A 10,535-nucleotide genomic window follows, 5' to 3' on the forward strand; every position below is an offset into this window, starting at 1 on the left:
TTCTGGAATCGGTCGCTGGGATAAACTAGGGTTACCATACGTCCTCTTTTAAGAGGATTTGTCCTCTTTTTTTTACTTTTTTGAAAGTGTACTCGAAGGACGCCCATTTGTCCTCTTTCTTGAGAATTTTTGTCAAATTCATAGCAAAATTCGACTGAGATGCCGTAAATCAGCCTCGAAGTGACGCTCCGGCGGGTATTTCGGGAGCTGAGCGGAAAGTTGACCTTTTTTTAATCAATCGACCACAAAGTGGGAAAAATCTACCATTTTTTGATAATTCTTCTCCGGTTTTGCAAGTCTGAAAAAGTGTTGTCTTTTCAGATTTTCAAAATGTGGTAACCCTAGGTAAACAAAACCCAAGAATCGCTGTTCCATAGCCATACCATCCACATTTGCACCCCATGATGCAGTCGAATTGCTATGATGTGGAAAATTTATACCACATGTGATGTAGCAACAAAAGCCCAGCTCTCCACACCTTCTGCATAACTCAGATTCCAGCTTGTGACAGTCCATAAGAGCTATATATTTATGACTGCATTTCACAACTACAGGCTACTTTTCACTGCGACTTTGAACAATATTAAAGTAGGTTTACCATACGTTTTGGTTAAATGTTCGTGGAAATTGGACTGAAATATAGGAAATCAGCGGCCAAGTAGCGGTCCAACGGGTTTTTCGGGACTTGAGCCAGAAAAATGGCCATATTTTTAGACAACCGACCACAAGTCGGGGAAATTGACCATTTTTTCAGGATTTTACTCCACTATTCTAAGTCTGGAAATTTTAAAGTTCCACAATACTTTGTTTTCGTCTATCAATACTCGTATTTGAAAAATAGGGCCAGATATTGCTAAGAGTGAGGAGAATTAGTACATTATCGATGCAAGGCATTCAATATCACCAAAGCAGAGTTGTGAAAATGGGCTGAGCATGACTTGAACCCGGAACTAAACAGTCAACAGGTGAACACAACGATCGGCATCGGGCAGGAGTCTTAACACTATGACACTATGCTCCCTGACTTGACTTGACTAAAGACAAAACTATGTAAGATTGACTTGTGACTCGTAACCTTGTGACTTGGTTACAACCCTGCTTTCTGGACTACCTCTGAAACTGATTCTGGGTAAAACCAATCCTATATCTACAGTAGACTATGTAGTTACTCTCACCAAGGCAGCAGTACAGAAAATGAAGTTGCTATAGTACTCCCGAAAATTCCCAGGTGAAGTAAAAGCAAATAATAACACATCGCAATTTATCTAATTCAGATTTATTGCGTCACCCTCAGATGTTCAGCTGAATTTGCAATACTAAAAACAGCACCATTGTTATTTGTCGTCTGCCATTTCATTTCGGACAGCGCTCGGTTTGGGTTTCCACTTGATGGAATATCACAGTAATTGCAACCCCTGCAAGTGATAGATCTCGGATTCGCATGCATGATTCATATATCATCAAGACCAGCAGTTGATTCCGCTTATTACTGCCGAGCACGCTTTCGGTGTTTTGCATTATCTGAATCAGAAAAGGAACGTCATCATCAGTTTCATTAAATATTATCATCTATTCGAAATTCTGCGGGAATGGCCGTTAGAGTTGGGCTAAATCGTGTACACGAGTATCCCCGATTATGAATTTATAAGAGCAGAGGTGATGAGTTACGAAGTACTTCTACTTTTTGAAATACTTCAAGTAAATTTTGCCCCCTTGCACTACTTACTCAAGTAGTTATGATTTAATCTACTTCTACTCGACATATTTTAGTTCACGTTATTTGTACTTGGGTTCCGGCGATGATTACTTTGACCAGCTCTGTGTAAGAGTATGGATGACATGGAAATCTCAAATTATGTACCTTCACAAATCACAAAGGAATAGTATATTGATATTGACATTGACATGAATCCGAATATTTTCGGCTGATACTCGTCAGGGGTAAACGTCAGCAACTAGCAGGGAATTGGAAAAAACATTGTATACCAACAATCGTATCACAAGATATGACGTCACCGGCATGAAATTTCGATTAATCGGGGTGAAGAAAGCCCTTAAGCTTGAAGTGCCATTTTTAGATGGTACACCAATTCCTCTGCAGGCACAGATTTGGTTGGTATATTTTGATAGAAGTCGGCCACTGGCAAACATTTGTGAGATAATCTTGCTCGCACGAAAAATTATCGAGATGACGGCTTTCGTGTCTTCGGGAGACGCCGTCCACACTTCATTTGGGGGCTTTGGCGTCAAGTGATAAGTTCACAGACAGAGCATCCTATGACACTAATGGTATGTAGTTTGCAAAAAAATGACAATGTTCTAACGCTACAAATTTGACAAAATTTTGACTTTTTTCGACGTGGCAATAAGTTATCGCCCTAGTACTAAGCTTCTTACTTGAAGCACGTTTATGCCATAGCGCTTTCTTTAGCTGTTGCTGACGCTCCGACGCTGTGACCCTCCTCCTTTTCCGTCCATAGAGAGCTTTTGCTTTGAAGTCCAAGGCCCTTTGCATCAAAGATGTGTGATCGACAGCGCTAAGAACTTTCACGTCCGTCGTAGGCTTTTCCTCTTCCATGTCTGACCTTGATTTAATACAGAGAAGACTTCATTGATAGGTGGCAGAGAGAAATAAACGCAAGGCAAAATAAGCCAGACTTGTACAAAGTACCAATTTACTTAGTTGACGGTCACTGACGTTTTGTGTAGTTCAGTGGTTCCCAACCTTTTTCGACTCATCGCCCCCTTATCAAGCTCGACAAAAATTTTCGCCCCCCCATATTTACGGATTCGAAAAAGACGACATATAAACGGGAAATTTATTCACCTAACTTTGATCGCTGGTGAATTGACTGAAAAAAGATCATTTTTTCCCGACTGAGTGCTCGGAAACTCGGTTTTCGGGTCGACTTTCCGTTTAGTTCAGCAGTTCTCAACCTTTTTTGACACGCGCCCCCCTTGGCGATGGTCAAAAAAATCGCGCCCCCCCTGACATTTATCGTCATGTCAAAAAGAGCACATCATCTAACAAAGAGGTGGGCAACCTTCCTGCTAATCATGGCTGCATTTTGATTACTTATGTAGTGTAGCCTAAGGCCGCATTCCAGGGCATAACCGCAATGAACGATCTGGACGCAAAATACCTATATGGTAAACTGTCCATATCCATTCCCGGTGAACTCCGGACTATTCTACTTTTCACAACGGCGTATTGTGCGCACCGAAATCGCGAGTGGCAATGTTATGAATAGTTGCTGGGAGTGGATATTGTCGCGCTGAAAATTTTTCAGAGCTGCGAATGAATTGTTATTTCTTGAGGATTCCCATTAATCTCCAATCAAGAAGGGCGCCACTGCATTATAATCGAAAAATGAAAATTTGTTGAATTGCACGGAGCGCAAAGAAAATTTCAAGATTAAATAAAATCTCTCGAAAATTCGGGAGTGAATTCGTAATTGCAATTTGCATGTTTGCGGCTGTCAACACATACTACATACCCGGCAACCTATATTGCATCTAAGTCTGTCTTAGGCAGTGCAGTTCGCCAGCTATCAACAGCAGCTACCTAGCGCACAGAGATTTAGGCTACTGCCAAAGCTACAAAGTAATGAATGACTTGCACGTAGGAATTTCTCTAAATCTTCAAAGAATATCAAAAATTTGCTCAAACGAAGTCGAATTCAGCCTATACTCTGTTGAGCGCGAATGCTGGAGTTTGAGTTTGTCGAGCTTTCTAGAATACGAATTAAGTTTAATCTTCAATAATCGTATCTTCAGAATGGTTGTGAAACACATGTTTAGTCACAATTTATACAGACATTGACAAATATTTCTCGCGCCCCCCAGGTTGAGAACCCCTGGTTTAGTTGATCTTTTCTTCGCGTCATATGCAAAATAAGCCGTCGTCAGGTGCATTTTTGACCGTGTTAAATCAATATATACCACTGACGCCCCGTTGTTTCTCAAAATCGCCCACTGGGGGTGTTGGTAACCAGTCGTGTGGTTCTAGGTGCGGATTGTGAAAAGCGAGAACAACTGGAGAATCTGTGTCATCATTTGGTGCTAGAAAAGGCTACCAGTGCTGTGAGATGTTCTTGCAGTCATCACTACTAACAAACAGTGGCGTAGCCAGGGGTGTGTTTTCAGGTCAAAACCCTGCCCATTTCAAACACAAAACCATTTTTCATTTTGACCTAACGCTACAATTTTGACAAATTTTTTTGTGTCAATAAATAATTCGCTCCAATTATGACCCTTCTTGGAAAGAGGGGTTTATGTTGGGATCCAAAAAATCGTCTCTGACTGCTCGCCGTGCCCACCCCTAGTTATAATCTGCCTTAGATAGCATTGACAAGTACGTAAAACATACTGATGATCCTCCTCCCTTTCTTCAAATGCCTCCTTATCTTCTCCATCAATCGAGTCTTCATCGCTAGAATTCGCACCCGGAAATCCTGCACCGTCATCATCATCATCATCTTCTTCGTCGTCATCTCCATCAAAAGTTCTCTTTTTGTTCATATTCGCGCGATTTTTACTAAATTCCTCCTCGGCTTTTATCAAGACGTCCAACGCCAGCTTTTTCCGTTCCTGTTACATTAAAACATGCAGCACATCAAATAAACTAGAAAGGCTGCGTCTGGAAACCTGTACGTGGGAGTGGTTAGTAATGAAGTAACTTCTACTTTTTTGAGTACTCAAGTAGGTTTTCCCGACTTACACAGCTCAAGTGGTTATTGATAACTAACTGTGAACACCCTGAAATATATCACAATTGCCAGTCTAGCAGTTGGGGTCCATTACTTTTTAAAAATTTTCTAAGGGGCCACAGTGTGACACAGGTTGAGAATCCCATCTTCAGATCTGAAGTGGTTCAGCGGTTATAAGCCTGTAGGCCAACGAAGTATTTGGAAAATCACAAATAGGAAATAAGTTTAGTCTTGTTTCCGCTGTATTCCAGCAATTACCAGGGTTGTAACCACGTCACAAGGCTCCGAGTTACAAGTCAATCTAACTTTTATAGTTTTGACTCGAGTTAAGTCAAGTCATTTTCAATTCCCCACCGAGTCAAGTCCAAGTCAGCGAGCAGAGAGTCGAGCCAGAGTTATGTAATTATGACTCAAGTCCGAATCCAAGTCATTGTGTTGATTGCTCAGTTTGCAGTTAAAGTTTTGTTAAAGTCACTTTTTATAACTCTTTTTGGTGATATCGAATGGTTCGCATTTATAATATAGGTCAACTAATTTTCCTCACTTTAGCAGTTTGTGATCGCATTTTCAAATACCAATACCAATGGACGAAATCCCACTGACTACTTTACTATTCTTCGAAATTACAATGAAATATCGGTCCTGGCCGTCTGAGTCTCGAGTCATGCGCAATGACTCGAGTACAAATCGAGTCAGTACACAGATTGACTCGAGTCGAGTCATTTTCGTATTTTGAGAAGATGACTCGAGTCAAGTTGAGTCGAGTCATGAGTCATTACAGCCCTGGCAATTACATAATATTCATATAATTTTAAGGTTTGCGTATTAACAGATACAAACCTAGATGACTCTAGTACAGGGGTGGGCAAACTTTTGAGCCAGCGGTCCGCATTCAACATCTGAATCCATTCGCGGGCCGCACTATATAAAATTGGAATTATAAACGAAAATGCATAATTGGTATTCGATCATATAGTGAGGACATGGATATAATGTATATGCTTATTTAAAACAAACCAAACATTGCTTTGATGATATCGTACAGTGCCAGAAACAGTGGCGAGATTTCATAGGCTGGTCGACCTCAATAACCAATTTGCCAAAACTATAGACATGGTAGTCGGTTTTCCCGATTCCTAGAAGAGGATTGAAATTAAAATCTGTGAGCAGCGATCTACTAATTCCACTTTTGGTTCAGTTCCAGGCCACAGAATGCTGACAGCATCATAAGCATGGTAGCTTCTAACACGCTTCTACTATGTGTAGATAAAATATAAATACCCAAATTCTACGGATATAGAGAACGAATCTTCCTAAGACACGCACAAATCTTATATTATTAGCACATCACTAAAATAATGAAAACTGGAGTGGTCAATCTGAAATCACTCTCGTGATCCGAATTATCTATATCTCGTTTAGGATTGCTGTGATGTTTAGCAGTTGAAACCTTTCCAATTGCGTGGACCTTTAGATCGGGCTGTCGCGCCAGAAATTGAACATAAAAAATAAAATAGGAAGTATTTAGCTTGGAACAGTGGTTATCAAACTTTTTAGGACACACCCCCCTTCTGATGGTGAAAGATTTCGCGACCCCTTATCGTCTCATCGCAAAACTCAACCAGGATGCTAGCAAACCTAATGGATAGTTTGATGACAGGAAAGGTTGCGATTGTAGATGAGAGATTTTTAAATATGAAATTCCTACTAAATACAGCGCAATAACTATGAAGTGGAAGTAAATCGCGCCTGGCGCGAAAATTTTTTAGTTGAGCTCAGCTTCGCGCCCCCTTCAGATGCTTTCACGCCTTCAAGTGGGGCACACACCCCAGTTTGATAACCACTGCGTTAGAATTATCATGGTGAAATATACTAAGAAAATGAAGTCCCTGCATTGATTCGGTTTTTAGTGCACATTTTATCAATATATTTAATAAGTTACTTCAGACTCCCGCAGGCTGCACAGAACGGTTTTGCGGGCCGTAGTTTGCCAACTCCTGCTTTAGTACGAAATATAAATAGCGTGTTTTTGTAAAGTGGGAACCAATAGATTTATCATACAATAGGTGTGCAACATGTACAAATCAGAGAAATAGTACTAATAATAACAACATGCTCACCTTCTGTTCTTTATACAGTAAATCTCGTTTCCTTTTCCATTCTTTTGATAAGTTATCCTGCCTGGAAATACAAAACTCGCTCAGCCAACGCAGTCATATATTATTCACACTTTCACACACTGACTTTTTTCGTTCGGTCTTTGCGATGTCCAAGTCCCGTTCAGCGTTCGCCTTTCCTGTAGAAAAGGAGATATCTTCCGGCGCTTCATCAGACTCGTCAGATGACATGATGCTAACTAACTGAGAAAACGGAAGGAGACATTGTTAGAATATTATATAAAACGCAATTAGAATAGAACAAAAAAAATCTGAAAACTGTTCAGCTTTTTTTACATCTACTATCCCATCAAAAGATGTGCCTTGCGAATCAACAAGCATACGTAATCATGTTCATCAAAACCCAAACCTATGACCAAGTTACACATCAAATAAATGCATTCATCAATACAACAAACATAGCATGTTCTCAACAATTGGTTTTGACAGCTTATTCCGATACTTTTAAAATTAGTTCTTACATTCCATTCCCTAGAAAAATGCTCTCTCAGGACCGTTCACATATGAAATACAATTTCGGGGAACAAAAGCAGTACCAACACTCAGTCAAATGATGTGTCAGCGAAATAGCTTTAATAAGTGATCGCAACTGAAGCAGAACAGGTATGAAGAACACAGCTACAAACATGAACCATGCCTAGCGAATAGGGTTGTAATGACTTGAGTCATGACTCGACTCGCGATTTCTTGGTGACTCGAGTCATTTTCTTCAAAATGAAAAATGACTCGACTTGACTCGAGACAATTTGTGTATCAACTCGACTTGTACTCAAGTCATTGCGCACGACTCGGACCAAGTCATATGACTCGAGACTGGGTCTACCAAGACATTTCGTTGTAATTTCGAAGAATAGTGTGGTTATCACACTATTATTATTTCGTCTATCAGTACTGGTACCTGAAAATGCTACCAGAAACTGTTAAAAGTGAGGAAAATTTGAATATTAAGTTATCGATATCACAGAGCAGAGTTGTAAAAAGTGGGTTTCAGATGACATTATCTCGGAACTGAACTGTCAGCACAATGACTTGGACTCAAGTCAAACACCACGGCTCTGACTCGACACTCTACTCAGTGACTTGGAATCGGACTTGACTCGGTTTTGAATTGAAAATGACTCGACTTGACTCGAGTCAAAACTATAAAAGTGAGATTGATTTATGACTCGGAACCTTGCGACTTGGTTACAACCCTGGTTGTAACCAGCTCACAAGATTTTGAGTCGAAAGTCAATTCGAATTTTGACTCGAGTTTTCAATTCACAACCGAGTCAAGTCCGAGTTCAAGTCAGGGAGTAGAGGGTAGAGTCCTAGTCATATTGTTTGAGACCCGAGTCCACTTCATTGTGTTCACTGTTCAGTTTCGAGTTCAAGTCATGTTCAACCCTCTTTTTTCAACTCTGCTGGAATGATATCGGATGCCTTGCATTCATAATGTAGGCCTACTAATTTTCCTCACAGTTTCCGGCCCTATTTTCAAGTACCAGTACTGATAGAAAATTCCAATTATGTGGTAACTTTATTAATCTTCGAAGTTACATGAAAATACCGGTCAGAGTCTCGAGTCATGTGCGCTAACTCGAGAACAAGTCTAGTCTTTTCCATATTTGCAGAGAATGACTCGAATTGAAACTGAGTCACACAAACACCGCGACTCCAGTCATCACAACATGACGCAAGTGACATCAGACTCATTTAGTAAACTATGTCATCTTCGCCATCCGAATTAACTGCAGATTTAAATTTCTTTTTGAGTTCCAAATTTTTCTTTGCACTTCTCGTTTTCGAATGCTTTTTCAATGCCTTCTTGTGCTCTTCGACTTTCAAAACACTTTCCTCTCCGCGAATATGGATATCCACTTTCATTCTTAATCTAGCACGTGCAATTGTGATGTTATCCAATAAAGAACGACTGTCATGTACTCGCACAGTCAGCCCGGTGGGTGAATGCGTCAAAACGACGCAGTTTGCAGTTTTGTTGATCTTTTGACCCCCACCTCCCCACCCACGCACATGTCTTTCCACTAAGTCGTTCTCGTGAAGAGCTATTAATTGCTTATCGAGTCTTTTTGCCAGAGTTACATCATCCAAGAAGTGTGTTGCGAAACGGGATAGATGAATTAAGCGAGAATTTGCAGAATTCGACGATTGATAAGTGATGTTGATGTGTAACACGGGCTGGTGGATTTGAGAATACAGATGACGTACAATCCTCCACATCAATAAAAAGTTGTAGCGCGCAGCACTGGTAAAAGTATATGAATTATGCTACTGTAGAAAGGGTATATAAACAATAAAGGAACCTACTAAAAAGATATAAATTGCAGGCCTAGTGTATTTCCTATACTATACAATACAATACAACCATCAAAAATCATTGTTCAACCTGAAAATGTCTAAATTTATTTTGGATTAGGGTATCCTAATGTATGTTAAGATTGGGGGCTGGGCCTGGCCGCCTGGGGCTAGTTTAGGACTAAACCCCAATCTTATGTGACCCCAACCCTAACCCAACACTTAAACCAAATTTTTTCTAACCCTAATACTAATTTTATAATACCCAAGACCCTAATCTTACGCTATAACCCTAATCCAAACTTTAATCTTACGTTACGTCAACGCCTATATAATCTGTGATTGCAATGTAGGCTATGTGCATGTGCATTGTGCAATGTGCATTGTGCAATAACATCGTAGCGGAACAAAACACCAATTAACTACTCTTTAAAATGCGCTAGAACTGGAAATATTCACTTACCACAATTCCCAACAAAAACTAGAATCAGAACTATAGATTTGTATAGCTTGTGTAAGACCGTTCATCATCTCTGAAATGGTATGGTACAGCAACAGAAACATGTTCTGTGGTATGGTGAGAATCTATGGTGCGTGACCTATATACCACAGAGATGAATTTAGTGATATGGTAAATTTTGTCCAAATCTTTTAGCAGCAGTTGGAATATGGTGACTTTTTAAGGATAATGACTGCTTCCAACATTTTATTCAACCAATTACCTTTAATTAGAAACTGCGTGTAATCGCATTTACTGTCGTTTTCTCGTGATAAGAATTAGTCGAAAAGCTTACAGTGAAATATATTTAAATATATTTATTGTTGCAATATTACGGCTTTTTACCTCCAGATGCCTTTCTAACGTGCTAAAAAGATATAAGTGGTGAGCAAACAAAATCCTCATTGTCGTCGTGAGGTTTGTGCAGGTTAGCCTCAGTCCAGTTAGCCCCATGCTCGGGGCGCAACTGTCCGGGATGTTCATTACCATACTTGCATTTGCGTCAAACTGATATCTATATTAGGGCCATTCATATACACTACACGACTTACTCGATATGAAATTATTAAGGTATACGTTTTATTCACACTTTCTAAAATCTGAATCTAGTAATGATAATTCCGTTTATGAAAGTTTTACTCAACTATTTGGCGGCGCTGAATAATGTTTTGACTTTTGAGATCGTCGGTGACGAAGCTCCTAAAACGAGTTGTTTTCAACATAAAGCTTAGTATGGTCTTTTTACGCTAGGTTAATGTGGGTTATGTTTCGAATATTGTTGTCCCAATTATTAAACTCTTCAAAGCGAAACGTTTACTACGAGCGGCTCCGTCGCTATAGATTGCTCATTGCTGA

General features: G+C 39.9%; 2 protein-coding genes and 1 long non-coding RNA gene across 4 annotated transcripts in view; 1 reads left to right on the top strand and 2 right to left on the bottom strand.

Moving 5' to 3' along the window:
* LOC145449835 (selenoprotein S-like) overlaps nucleotides 1–10,535 on the top strand; it is a 189,308-nt gene that overhangs the window by 121,393 nt on the left and 57,380 nt on the right. The gene's annotated exons all lie outside the window — the stretch shown is intronic.
* Nucleotides 1–10,535, bottom strand: part of LOC145449844 (uncharacterized) — a 97,473-nt gene that overhangs the window by 30,171 nt on the left and 56,767 nt on the right. The window lies entirely within an intron of this gene.
* LOC145451193 (uncharacterized) lies at nucleotides 1,261–9,753 on the bottom strand. 2 transcript variants are annotated; one of them, XM_080329685.1, is made up of 6 exons: nucleotides 9,645–9,753; nucleotides 6,954–7,069; nucleotides 6,830–6,890; nucleotides 4,370–4,590; nucleotides 2,398–2,585; nucleotides 1,261–1,521 (listed from the first exon to the last, which is right to left on the bottom strand). In XM_080329685.1, the coding sequence occupies exons 2-6, from the start codon at nucleotides 7,055–7,057 to the stop codon at nucleotides 1,487–1,489; spliced, it is 609 nt and encodes a 202-aa protein (XP_080185811.1). In that variant the 5' UTR covers nucleotides 7,058–7,069; nucleotides 9,645–9,753; the 3' UTR covers nucleotides 1,261–1,486. The 2 variants fall into 2 exon arrangements, with proteins under 2 accessions (XP_080185811.1, XP_080185810.1); XM_080329684.1 differs by lacking the exon at nucleotides 9,645–9,753 and having other exon boundaries at nucleotides 6,954–8,582.

The sequence above is a fragment of the Botryllus schlosseri genome, chromosome 11 (genome assembly GCF_051294905.1).
Source record: "Botryllus schlosseri isolate E-star chromosome 11, Bs_hap1, whole genome shotgun sequence".
NCBI lineage: Eukaryota > Metazoa > Chordata > Ascidiacea > Stolidobranchia > Styelidae > Botryllus > Botryllus schlosseri.

Coding starts and splice junctions, on each gene's coding strand:
- LOC145451193 (XM_080329685.1), bottom strand. CDS start 7,057: ATGTCATCTGACGAGTCTGATGAAGCGCCGGAAGATATCTCCTTTTCT. Junction 6,891..6,953: donor GCAAAGACCGAACGAAAAAA/GTCAGTGTGTGA, acceptor TTGTATTTCCAG/GCAGGATAACTTATCAAAAG. Junction 1,522..2,397: donor ATGGCATAAACGTGCTTCAA/GTAAGAAGCTTA, acceptor TTTCTGATTCAG/ATAATGCAAAACACCGAAAG.